Source organism: Pempheris klunzingeri, chromosome 3, assembly GCF_042242105.1.
Source record: "Pempheris klunzingeri isolate RE-2024b chromosome 3, fPemKlu1.hap1, whole genome shotgun sequence".
In the NCBI taxonomy this organism is placed as follows: Eukaryota; Metazoa; Chordata; class Actinopteri; order Acropomatiformes; family Pempheridae; genus Pempheris; species Pempheris klunzingeri.
Window position 1 is genome coordinate 23,433,153 of NC_092014.1, and position 13,476 is coordinate 23,446,628.

Here is a 13,476-nt window from a genome sequence, read left to right on the forward strand (position 1 = left end):
TGAGTGTGATAGCTCTAAATACTGCATTTTGAATTTCAAGAGATCACAAATTGTGCCTTTGAGTTAAGCTCAAAGTGAGTTAAGGGAATATTTTCCACATGATGGCAGAGTTAAGCCATGTGTCCCCCTTGCTTCTGGCACTCATTGCAACACGTTTTCATGTTATTTCCCCTCCAGATGTGTGCAGCCCCTCACTGAGCGTGTGTGTGGGTGCTGCTTTTGTCTAACCAGATGAGTGTGTGGTGATGATTTTCAGATACTTCACCTCTACCGCCGTCATAGCTGGGGAGGGCATGCTGTGGAGGAAGCATGTGGGCGTGCGCTGGTGCACGTGCTTCATTTGCACATGCATGTAGAGGCGTTTTAATGAGGGCAGGTAATTTATGCCCTTATTTTGTGTCCACATGACAACATCTGCTCATCAGCACCTCTAATAAGAGCATCATCAGCCTGACATGCAGCATCAAGTCTGAGCATTTTGATCTTTCCATTGCAACCAAGAAGCAGCTGAGATTTCTGTTAATGGCTTAACTGTCGCTATTCCCAAGATGGAACATCACTGATCCTGAGGGTGTTTCCACAGCCATGCTTGATCAACCACGCCAAGTGCTCCCTGCTACATAATTCTCCAATTTTGTACCCTAAGATACAATAACACAATTGATATATTTGTAGCTAACTGCCAACACTTCTGAAAATCAATCAAAAATGATTCAATTATTTAAAAATGCCAAACATGCACTAATTCGAGCATTTCTAGATTTGCTACTCTACTCATATATTGCTATAAACTGAATATCTATGGACATTGATTGACAGACTCTCTACTAAAGACAATTGTTAGCTACAGCTCTTGGGATTGGGGAACACTTACCGGCTGAAAAACACTGATCTCCAACGATCAGAAAAGACCCAGAGTGCACTACACTATTTAAAGTAATCATCAAATAGGAAGCCTGAGCTCAATATAGAACAGGACTACAACTGGTCTGTGTATCTATCAGATCTGTAGTTTCATCTTTACAATCTTTATTGTTTGATATAATCACATGGGGTGAAGTGTTTTCTCCTCTCTCAGTTTTGTAATACACTTTATATTCAAATGGCTCACACAAAATTAGCTTAGTACATAATTCAAATGTGTGTGTTTATGTGTGTGTGTGTGTGTTTTTTAACCACAGGCAGAACAACACAGAAGGCTCGGGCTAGGTAATCTGCTATTAATTGCTCACTTTGGCTGGAAGCCAAACTGTTAGTGGTTAAGTCCACTAGTTTAACAGCCCTGTCAAGCGTATGGAAACTGTTACGCCCACATCGTCTTAGCTCTGCTGAGCACGGCTCTCTAATAAACAGTACTTTAGGACAGTAAATGTACACAACTGCAGTACTCTGTGCTGCTTGTTTGTCAAAAAGCTCATTTCGCTGCAAATTCAAATTTCCCAAATTTTATTTTTCATGTGTTAAATATACAACTTTTTCTCATACAATCATTGAGTTGGAATAAAAATTTCAAGATGCATACATAAGAAAACACAACGGCATCGAGCAAGATTGAAATATCGTCCTCGGTTTTGCTTTTCCTCTTCATAGAACGTGTTAGAAAGAGAAGGGCCAGGAGCCATCCCCCATGCCATGAGGTTCAAGAGAAAGCTGGTTATCAGCCATCAAATACATGTCAAACAACAAATACATTCATTGTTACGAGAAAAGTCGATTTTTGACAGCATTCACTCTTATTGAAATGTTTAGGAGCGAGAATCTGTATAGAAACCGTAAACAGATTACATTCAAGCAATGTGTTTATTACTAGTCCACCTCCTCCGAAACCTCATGTTCAAGTTTCAACAATAGTCTTTTCTTGAGGCTTTGAAATATTCCTTCCACAAACAGGTTTTGGCAGTAGTGAGTGTTGAAGACACTGGGTTTCATCAGATGTGGTTGTGAGACCTAACACTGGGTAAAGAGCGGTTTGACCCAGTTGTGTAGCACTAGTCAAACACTTCCAGCAGTGCAAGTGCACAACTATATTTTAATGACTAATCCTACAAGGCAAAGCAAATATTTTTAGACTTAATCCCAGACCAGGAACACTGTCCCAGATAAGAAAAACCATCCCTTTCTGGTGAGATCAATGAAACCAGTCCTTTAGATTCCAAAGACTACTTAATGGTCTGTAAGTGCTTGTTCTTTGGCCATGAGCCCCACTAAGAGACCTTGCGAGAGACTTCAGTAGGTATTTTAGATGGGTAAAAAAAAAAAAAACCTTTCTGCCCCCTATAACAATAAACAAAGCCCACCTCTGTGGAAAAGCCGATTATCCAATCAAGTCACCATGGTAACCACAAACAGCCCCAAGGCCTCCGGGAGACACTGGTATGCCAATCTCTCCAGCTCCTATGCTTCTCTGCACCCTCTAAATGAGGAGCAGGCCTAAACTCCTTTTCTTCCCTCTTACTTTCTGTCATCCATGCCTTCCCTCCTCATGTCTTCTGGAAGGAAGGACACATGCTCAGTCTCCAGTGAGATATTCACATCTTCTCCCTCACTTCCTGACTTGAGGACAAAAAAAAAAAGAAAAAAAGAGATGTTGCGTAAATCTCTCTCCGACCCCCCACCCCCACCCACTCACCCATCTCTTACTACCAAGAGGAGAAAAAGGGCCGCTTGCAGTGAAAGGTTTGTGTGAAGGCGTTGCCAAGTGTGACCACACGTCCCTGGCCGCCTGAGCGGCTGCGCTCCACTACCACCCGGGGCATCTGCACCAGCTGGATGGGGCTCTTCCCGTCCTTCAGCGCCTGGGTCAGGTTCAACACCTGGTCACAAACAGGGTGCGTGAAGCGTAAAATAAAGATTTGTAAAAAAGACGCAAGGTAAACTGGCTCCCTGTTCATTCTGAGTACTGGTGCATTGGTCTGCATTTGAGCATCTGTGAGGATAAGCACAGATGAAATCTGCAGCAACATGGATAATGCAAGTAAAATTCAATCTGTTGAAAGATAATTTCAAGAAGTAATTTATCAAAATAATCAATTTCCTGTTTAATTGAATAATCGTTTCAGTATCTAGAATTCACTGTGTGCTGCTGTCCACCAGCACTACTCAGCTCGACTCGACTCGACACGGTTTAGGTTGCGTTTCCACCGGCCCTAGTACCTGGTACCAGCTACTATTTTAGTACCTCCTCGGCCGGGGTTCCAAGCGAGCTGAGTCGAGCTGACAATGCGACGTCACCAGACTGCAGGCCACTGATTGGCCAGGAAGCGACGTCACTTGAGTCATGAGAGCGACTCGTTCACAAGAATCAAACCCGCCGTTTTTAAAACCCTGGAAACAGAGACCGGGCGTTTTTATTATTTCTGTGAACGAGGTAAACGGATACAGACAAACCAAACACTCCACGTCCTTAGTTGTGTTTGTTTGTGCCGTATACACATTACGGCACCGGAGTTTCGGCCCGCCTTACTATGACGACCCCGCCCACTTTGAAGTGGTACGCTTCTGTAATGGAAACACAACCAAACCGTGCCGAGTCGAGTAGAGTCGAGCCGAGCAGTGCTAGTGGAAACGCGGCATAAGTACTGTGCTATGGCCACAGTGAGTGGCCCTTGATCCAAAGAGGGAAAAGAACAGCAGGGTTAGGGACAGGAAATGTGAGACAGGCCAGTAGACGGGGCTGGAGGGTGAGAAATTAGGTTAAGATGGGTGGTGATGAGGTTACAGAGCAAACAGTAGCAGTGACTGAAAGTGGGACACGGGAGAGAGAGGCAGGATATAAAAAGGAAAGAACGGCACAAGAACAAAATAGAGGACAGAAGGGAGGGAAAGAAAAAGCAGAGAGACTCATGGGAACAGTCAAAATACTAACCTGTCCTCTCATCACAGACATCTGTCTCTCAAACATGGTTTTGTCAAAGCCTTTATCCGTCTGAGGGGAAAAACAGTAACTCCTGTTAGCAGGTATCCTGTGCATCTACGTTCAAAAATGCTTCGTTTACACAACCACTGAAGAATCTTAGATTGAATCGGGGTGAACAGAGAAAAGGGCAGTGAAAGAATGAGGTGGCTTGTACCTTGAACATCTCGTAGAGGTCCTCACAGAGGTCCTGCACAAAGTTCATGTCAGAGAGGCGGGACAGGACCAGGTCTCTGGTCTCCTGGGAGAAGGCCACCTTAGCCTGGGGGAGCCATGCCCAGTGGAACGGGTCTGATGGAAGGAGGCAACACCAACAGTCCAGTTTGGCACACGCTCTCACAACACGGTGTGTGACGTTAACCAACATTTACCTGCTACTACAGTTGCAGCCTTGATCTTTCACAGCTGTCGATAACTATTACTACACTGTTTCTGTGCTGTGCATCTCGAAGGATCACTAGTTGACACATTGAATACTGTTTGTTTAATACGTACAAAAAAATTGTTTTGATTTTACAATAGATTAATAGCTAAAAACAAAAAGCCTGGACAGATGTGTCCTTCTGTTTCCAGTCTATATGCTAATCTAAGCTAACAGTCAGCTGACTCTAGCATAATGATTAGAGACAAAAGAGTGGTATCAGTATCATCCAAGTCTCAGTAAGAAAGCAAATATGTTTATTCCCCCAAAGTTTCAAGGGTCAGATTGAGAAACGCTTTAAATCTAAGAAAACAAACATAATCTAAAACGGTGTTCTTGTTTCACAGTAAAAATAATCAAATTCATGCTATTATCATTGTAATTTTTTATTCTAATTTAATTTTAAATAATTTCATCATGTTGTGCTCTAGTAACACAATAATGGTCATTTGCCATTTTCAAAACATTTTATAGACTAAATGAGTAATTACTCCAAGATGAAAGTTAGTAGTTGTACACCATTATTAGCAGGGACATGGTGCTGACTGAGGCAACCAGTAGTGAAGACAGAACGTGCGTGAGGAGAAGTGAGGGAAGAAAGAGACCAACATACAGGCTCTCCATTCGTCTGGGTGTTTAAAGGGGAAGGCGAGGCCGTTGTCGATCGCCGCGATCTTGATGCAGGAGTCAGAACTGTTCTCTGGCCACTCTGCATCCTGCAGCGAGGGGAGAAGTCAGAGGAGTCACCACCAACAACCGACTGAATGATTAATGACCGACGGCCAAACTTGTTATTGATCACTGTCCAAAGGCCTGATTAACTGGACAGATAGATGACAACCTTTTCTCATTAGTCAACACATGGCAAATAATGATTGATGATGACAGTGCTCATCACGGGATCGTTCCACACCTACAATACCCGAGCTATCGTGTGTCTATGTGGGCCCCCGTGTGTGCTGTGTGTGTGTGAATGAGTGACAGGGTATGTACAGTACACAAGTGTGTGTGTGTGCTTTGTTAAAGCTTTACTGAGCGTGCATGTTCACGAGCTGCGTACTAAAAATTCCAGCTGTTCAATCAGGGTGAGTATAATGACTCTATAATGGGTCTGGATACATCTTAAAGTATGTGTTGATTTAACCTCACCTTTTCTCCCGCTCCTTCTCCTCCCTCTCCTGGCTTCTCATACTTGATCAACCAGTTGTCATTCCCTCGATCTGACAGGAGACGCAGCAGAAACACAGGGGTGTGGAGTGAGATTAACTTATCATATGATTTGATTTCCTCAGCTATGTATGTAGATGGGGGACAGAGAGCATAATCAGACAGCTATCAAAATTATTGGCTATGATGACGAATTCAAATCTCAACACACAACTATGCTGTCTACAAGCACCAATGCCCTCTTTTTTTATATTTATAATAGTTTTTCTATCTTTTATTCTTGTGTCTATGTGGAGGGAAACGAACAAAGTAAGAATTTCATTGCTCAGTGTCACCATCGTGTTCTTACTGTGCACATGACAAATAAACATCTTGAATCTTGAATCTCAATGAACTTCTATCATTACCAAAAATCAGTCCATCCGGACAAGTAAAACTGCCAATATAGTGAGACCGGGAACTCAACACAGTTTGACTGATGGGCTTAAAAGCAATGCTGTGTTTACGCTGGGTAAACACTGTTAAAATGTCAACACGAACACACCCTCACCTGTGTTTCTGATGACGTAGTCCAACACCACCAACCGCTCAAACTGCGACTGCAGCTGCTTCCTGATGTTCTCTGGCAGAGGTTCAGCCTCAAAGCGCCGCAGCCAGTGGTCCGCTTCACGGTAACCCTCCACAAACAGCTGAAATGAGCCCACCTGCAAACACACACACACACACACACACACACACAGACCATGCAACACATCAGATACGCATTCAGTAAAAACCCCACAGTGCGGAGTTCACTGGGTGTTTGTTTATATGGTAATGATCTTGTGTGAGGCAATGATGTGAGAATATGTGAGATTGTGATGTCAGCAGGGTGAAATGTCCGCAGCGTGCACGACAGTTTGACTTCCTCATACACGTTTTTTTTTCAGCCACCCGTCTACAACATCAACACAGCTATAGATCATCAAGACGGCTTTCTCAGATAAGAAACAGGCAGCTGCATGACATGTTGTTAGACACGTCTTTGATTTAATGTAAAGGCTGCTGCTGGGTGTGAGTACAGTACAAGAGAGAGATAACAATATCCACTCACTGTTTGAGGACCCTGAAAAAAGGAACACAATTTAAAGCAGAGAAGACATTTATGCTTCCTCTGTGCTATTTATTTGAAGAAACCTGTCTTTTCAGGGAACACAAAGACAGACGGTGTGGCACGATTCATTTTACTGTCCTCTGCCAGGACTGCATCAGCAGCTATTCTGAGCCCTCTGCTCACTGAGACAACAACTCTTTCAATACATAGTGATGAGATAGTGGACATATAAGTTTAAACATTTGGCATTTAAAAAACTCTTTAAAGGTGCTGGAAACAAAAAGATGTTCATGTTAGTATATATCAGTAACGGCCTTTGTAAAGGCCTTAGGTCTGCATCACAACGCAGCTATTAAGCTTTTCACACAATAACAAAGACACTGAAAGGAAAAGCAGAAGGAAAATACCACACAGGAATGAACAAGAGCAGCCTATACTTCCCATTGATTGCTCATACAAAACAACTACAAGTTGGTGACATTAGACATGCTGTTGTATGTTACCTTGGGTGGCAGGCCCACTCTGTGGAAGCGCCGTCCCACCTTGGGGACTTTCTCTAAGGCGTACTTCTTCCCCCTGGACTTGGCTCTGTCGATGGCGCTGTAGTGGAATGTCTCACTGGCCAGATACACTTCCTGATAAAAAAGGAAATAGGTCAGTTAACGCTTGTTTAGCTGTGCAGCAGTTGAGAAAATAGTCTGATCTCAGTGAAACTGTGACGGCATGTTGCACACGAAAAAAAATTTTAAAATGCAAGAACTTGCAGGTACTCTGACCCACCTTCGTTTTTGGCACCACGCCCAGGCCGAGCTTGGTGTCAACCAGTGAGGCAGCAGCCTCTGAGAGGTAGCCCTGGTTAGGCAACAAGCAGCCTCGGCCAAAACAACACGGACAGCACAGCTGATGGGAGAGGGAAAGTCAAAGAGGGCAACCAGGACACCTTGAGAAAGCTGTTTTTAGAAACCTGGTTCCGATTGTTTACACACGAATACAACATGTGACAAAGTGTTCCCACCTTGTGAAAATATTTGGTCCATTTGGGGTTAAGGTGACCATAAGGTTCCTCTGACTTTGGCTTGAAAACACCAATGATTTTCTGCAGAAAGAAATGAGAATGATTTGTTGAGTTTTATATTGAGAACACATTCAGAAAATTGGTCAATACCGCACACACAGGAATATACACAACACACACTCAGAACTAACCCTTTGCCATTTTCTGGGACCTTTAAAGGACAAGATCACAGAACCACACGTAACGGTAAAGGAAATAGATGTAAAGCGACAGATGCAGCTAACAAGTTAGAGATCAATATCCTCTCCCTGAGGCGTACATTAAACTTGTTAATGTGATGCTAATCTCGCATGCTGGCTATCTGTTATCGATGCGAGCATCTCTGGCTGCATTATTCAGCGAGTCTCCGCTGAGGATTCCGCCTCCTGTGAACTTTCCAACTCCTCACCTCTCGCTCATTCCCTTCAGCTGCTCGACTCTGCTCGAGAGCGATGTCGAACCACCTTACAGGGAGCTCCCAGTGAGCTAAATGTCAAATAGGTAGCACGTGTAACGTCCAGCAAGGATTTACAACTAGCTGGATATGTCTGAACAGGGATGGTGAATAAATCTCATAATATAAAAACAAAACAAGGTACATGAGCCAAAAAAAAGGTTTTAAGGCTATTGTTAATCTGTGCTCCATCATCCTTCCTTTCCTCCCCTCACATATGTCAATGTCATTCCGCCACCACTCCTCACCCCCTTTGGGTCTTTGACAAAGTAGCTCCCACTGGAACCCTGGGAAATTCTCTCTGGAAAGACGCCGTTCTCGATAGCTTGTTCCGCCCTTTGGATAATGTCTGCAAACTCAGGATCGTCAGGGAAATGGTTGAAGTCCCCACTGTTGGTACCTACAACAGATTAAAGGTTCATATTCACATTGTGGGTAATCAGACAGTGCTATGGTAAAAAGCAATGGCTTTTCTTAAAGAGTCCAACAGTGATGTTTCATCATCATGCAATCATTAAAAGATGTTGTTTAGTTGTTGTGGTGCAGTAACATGTGAAGGTTATAGAGTTTGGTGAACCTTGAAATCACTCATTAAATCATTTTCACAAAAGCTTAAAAGTTAAAAGATGATATGGTGTAAGAAATACAGGTTTAAAATACCCCCAAAGCAAGTAGTGAGATCAGTGTCTACGTCTGTACACCATTAGCTGAAAATAATAACAATCATGAACACTTGTACAATCTACAGGTTTTTCCATCCACCATTTCTCCTCTAATAACCCAATCTACTGTGTCATATCATGCACACGGTTTGTATGAAAGAGGTAACTGGAGCCATCCACCTCTTCACTGAAAGCCTTATGCCCTTTGGGGGGGTGTCATAGGAGGCTGGAAGTGTTCCCAGCAGACAATAGGTGAGGTGGGGTACTGCCTGGTCACGCACATATTCACACCCAAAGGCAATTTAGAAACACCATTTCACTAAACGTGCATGAGCATGTGTAGACGACACGCCGACTGCACACAAAAAGGGTCCAGTTGGTCGGTGGATTTAAACCCAGAAGCTTCTTGCTGTGGAGGAAACAGAGCGAAATGAGTGACTCTGCCATATTCTGTTGCTTGGAAGACTGAGTGTAATTCTCAGGATGTGACGGCTCCCCGAGTGACATGGGCTGCCAAATATTCCTTTGATGCCTCCAATCATATGACACATTCTACCTTCTCCTCCTCACACTGAGCAGGACAGTCAGCTGACAGAGAGGCTCCATATGCTCCGTATCAGTCACACTACAGTCACAGTGGGACGCGAGGAGGGATGAAGGGACAGACGGGGGGGTGGGGGGGGGAACAGACAAAGGAACGGGAGGACAGTTAACATGCCATTTGTCATAGAGAGATAAGGAGAAACAAAGATAGCTTTGAAGCTAATTCACTTGAAGGGGGTAGAGTGGGAAGCTAATTAAAAAGGAAGGAAGGAGAGAACAGCAGGATGGAGATGTACAAAAATTACATCAAGGACTTGGATTATTTAAAACGCAGATTCATGTCAGGGTTTTGTTAGCCAAGTGGCCTGGCTAGACCTGCCCTATCATAGTCTCTTCCGTCCAATTCACACCGAGCCTCTGAAAGTCCTCCACCCACTCTGTTTTGTGCCCATGTTGGATGATTTGTGCCTTCATGTATACTTCATTTCCATCCACCTAAAAACCACCGGCCTCAATATCATCACCGACATCTCTCTGTAAAAGCAACATACTACTGCATTTTTTATGTTTTCAAGGTCTGTTCATGAGGTGCACCTCAAATGATGTTTTAAGTTAGGCTGCGCTTGTGTTTTATGCTGTGGTTTTAATAACTCCAAATTCTTAAAATCCTGCCTTGAGAGGGAGCGTGAAAGTAGAGCACCAGATGATTATAAAACCAGCTCCAACTTGAGCAAACTTCACCAACAGGTCAGATAATCCTACAGCAAATTGAGTCAACGCTCGACTGTCAGCCCACCTGATCGACCCACTTTCCTTCACTTTACACACACTGTTTACATCATATGAGACTCCAAACTCCTACATCTTGATTTGGAGGAATATACATGGTGAGAATGTATTACATGGCAACATACCTGGATCAGCTCACACAACGCTGTGTATGTACAATATTCATTGTGCATCAAATAGGGAAATGTGTCATATTAGGAAGACGTGTAACATGCGACTCCATCTTTGCCCGATTACCTAGTACGAGTTCTAATTGCTAATACGCCACCCTGCCGAAAGGGCCATGAAGGCATCATCTTGGTGGCATGCAGGGAGCCTGACTGTTATTTAAAAACAACTCCATCTGGACCCAGGTGTCTACACAGGCGTAAGGATTGTGATTAAATCCTGCTGGATGCCTCTGATTTACACAACGCAGTTACTCTACGTGTAAAACAGAGTTGACACAATATTTTATCTTAAACATTTCATTTGCAAAACTCTATTCAGTGAGTTTCTTCAGCTGTTTTGCCTGATGGAAGTCGTGTGCTTGTGTTGGACGACACTGACGATGGACGCCTATGATAATGTCACTGTGTTGTGTGACCCCAGGAGGAAAGAATGTCTCTCTCCATCTCTGTCTCGTTCCTTTATTTTCACCCCGCAGAGAGTCAGAGTTTAAGGAAATACGCACGAGAACCTCCTCCCTCCCAAACGACCTGTTCATCATCAACATGCACTGCACTGAACTACTGAATGTTTGCATGTCTGTCTGCGTGTTTGCTTGCACCGAGGGCCTTTTGCATATTTAATGTCAGTCTCTCAGAGCCCTCGGCCCAACGCAGCTCTTTCACAGCTGGAGTGCAGCTCACTCACAGCTCGAGAGACCCGCTGACCTGCAATGCATGCAGTGTGTGAGATGTCACAACAACTCTGAACTCTGAACAGGGCCACGGCTATGATGTGTGGCCACACTGCAGATATGTTCAAGTCATTGCAAACTCATACTTGAATCCTTGGTGCTTTACTTAAAACACATTAAAACCTTTGTCCCATACTTAAAACAGTCACATGGTTCCACATTTGAATGTATGCAGGTGTATCATTCAAGATGAAATGTATTTTGCATAACTTTAAATGAGACGGTTTCACATTGGACTCTGGTGAAAACAGTACGAGTAGGTGAACCAAAAGCTGTATGCAGTTTGGCAGATTATATGAAAGTAAATTTTAGCTGTAAAGGTTTAGGGTCCTGTTCCACCAGATATGCGTGATAGGATTTAAAGTGCCAGAATTTGTATTGGAAAATGGCATGACACTTTATAGCATAGAAAGCGACACAGTATAGCAGCTCTTGGGATTGTGTGCGCACGACTCCTCATTTGCAATGCACTGAATAAAACTGTTGTAATTTTAGATCAGGACACTATTATTCTAAAAGGCCACAGGAAATGGGACACTAACACCTGCGATTTCGGGCTCAGCGTGTCTACCTGTGGCCTAGATTTCTGGCCCCGATAGAACATGATCGAACAATAGACCGCAGCAGAGAGACAGAGACAGACCAATAGGAGAGAATGTAGACGGCAACAAATAATACAAAATTATGTTACAAAAGAGAAGAAAAAAAAAAGGTGGGCGGTATTAGAGGGAGACGTGTTATATGCAATTAGCAGATTTGTCAGAATATGTGCCGCTTCCATGGTGACTAGATCACCTTTTCTTTGTTTTCACCTATGCCGGCATTTTTTTATTTACAGTCCAAAGCAAACCTAGTGCTGTGAATAATACACCAGACTGACAACAGATAAGCAACAAAACACACATAGTCAAAAATAGATTCTGCTGGCCTCCTGTTTGAGTTGATGGCTGTACTGAGGAGGACACTGGCTAGAAAAAAAGAAAAATAAAGACATGCCTCAATCATGAGAGTGCGTTCAAAAGGGTGTTTACAGTGACCGACTGTACAGGGCCATCCATGTGGTGTTCAGGTCACTGGGTGAAAGTGCCAGCTCATCTCATCCACATGGATGATAACATAAAGCTGTTGCATCAGCTGACTGCAAAACACACACAGGGCACACACACACACACACAGTCACAGGCTCAGTGCAAACACAAGCCAAATGCCTGCAGTGCAACATGAATGTATGGATAGTTTTCATTGCAGTCACGGAGTTGTTTGTTTGCTTAGTTTCTGCTGTGCTCAGGCTACAGTTTATAGCTTTTTATCCTTTGAGTATCCAACGTGCTGGGTCCTCACATCAGACCCAACGCCCTGCAGGGACCCTAGAGGGGCTCCAGGTGGGGAGTCACAGAGAAAAGAGTTAATACTCCTGCAGTAATAACTCAGAGTTGCTGTTGTCTTAAGTAAACATTACGTCTAAGGAACGTTGCGTTCACTGACATCTAAAGGCACCAATGAACAATATGCGGCAAAACCACAACGTAATGTTCCTCAGGACCTGTCCTCTTTGAGCATGGGACCCAAGTGCCCGGTGCTTTTTTTAATCAGATCTCTCGGGCATTGATCCAAAACAATTACCTGGGGAGGCCAAGGTGTCTTTATCCGACGACGAGCTGTGTCTGTTCCGCCTGCTCCGCTTCTCTCGTACACCCCGCGGAGACGACGAGCCTCCTGCTAAGCACGGTAACAACAGCGCCTCTTCGCCGGAGCCATCCGTCTCCAGCTCGGTCAAGACGCTTTCACAGGAGTCCGAAATGCGAACGGCGGATCCGGGGTTCGCCGCAAGCCCCAAACCTATCCGGTTCTTGTCAAATAATACCTTTGGAGGGTCTGAGGAGCCAAAGTTACACTCAGGAGCGGGCACCGCTGTTGCTCCAGTGTCCAACACGGGCTCGCTGCTCTCTGTCTCTGTCGGGTCGCATTCTGACATCATTGTCGCTCACTTGTTTAATACATACGCTTAAATATACATTAAATTAAACTGGATTTCCTTTGAGCTGTCAGCCTTCCATTGTAAAGAGACCCAGTTCTTTCCACGAGCACATAACGTGAACTATTAGGAAGCAGCTGCTCTCGCTCACCGATGTGTCCACATAATCCGTCAGGCTCGTCTGCGCTGCTTCCTATATGGCTCACTGCGCATGCGCCACACAAAAAGAACACCGTTGGCTGAAGTTGCCTTCAAGTGCTCCTGGTCAAGTCCGAACACCTGGATGTTGAAGACGCTTGCACTCCCTCTGTTACTCGGCTGTTTGCTCATGACGTGCCTGGAAAAAACAGGATCAAAATAAGATCTACTATGGAAACTTCACATGGTCAAACTATAACTAATATAAACAATATTATATTGTGGTTTGTAAGGAATGCCTTAAACCTAAACACAAGACAAATATAGCTATTTATTGGAGGTCAGAACTAGTCACCGTGGCTTTTG

The 13,476-nt window shown here is 44.0% G+C and overlaps 1 protein-coding gene across 1 annotated transcript; it reads right to left on the reverse strand.

The window, feature by feature from the left end:
- Window positions 1–1,429: 1,429 nt before the first annotated feature.
- pi4k2b (phosphatidylinositol 4-kinase type 2 beta) lies at window positions 1,430–13,141 on the reverse strand. The gene is made up of 11 exons (XM_070827488.1): window positions 12,621–13,141; window positions 8,351–8,502; window positions 7,610–7,690; window positions 7,375–7,494; window positions 7,098–7,229; window positions 6,052–6,205; window positions 5,484–5,554; window positions 4,948–5,050; window positions 4,071–4,204; window positions 3,866–3,925; window positions 1,430–2,813 (listed from the first exon to the last, which is right to left on the reverse strand). The coding sequence occupies exons 1-11, from the start codon at window positions 12,973–12,975 to the stop codon at window positions 2,640–2,642; spliced, it is 1,536 nt and encodes a 511-aa protein (XP_070683589.1). The 5' UTR covers window positions 12,976–13,141; the 3' UTR covers window positions 1,430–2,639.
- Window positions 13,142–13,476: the final 335 nt, after the last annotated feature.

Excerpts from the sequence above, each read along its gene's own strand:
- pi4k2b (XM_070827488.1), bottom strand. The coding sequence starts at position 12,975 with ATGATGTCAGAATGCGACCCGACAGAGACAGAGAGCAGCGAGCCCGTG. Across the intron at positions 7,495-7,609 it reads GGACCAAATATTTTCACAAG|CTGTGCTGTCCGTGTTGTTT; the intron begins GTGGGAACACTT and ends CTCTCCCATCAG. Across the intron at positions 7,230-7,374 it reads GCGTGGTGCCAAAAACGAAG|GAAGTGTATCTGGCCAGTGA; the intron begins GTGGGTCAGAGT and ends CTTTTTTATCAG.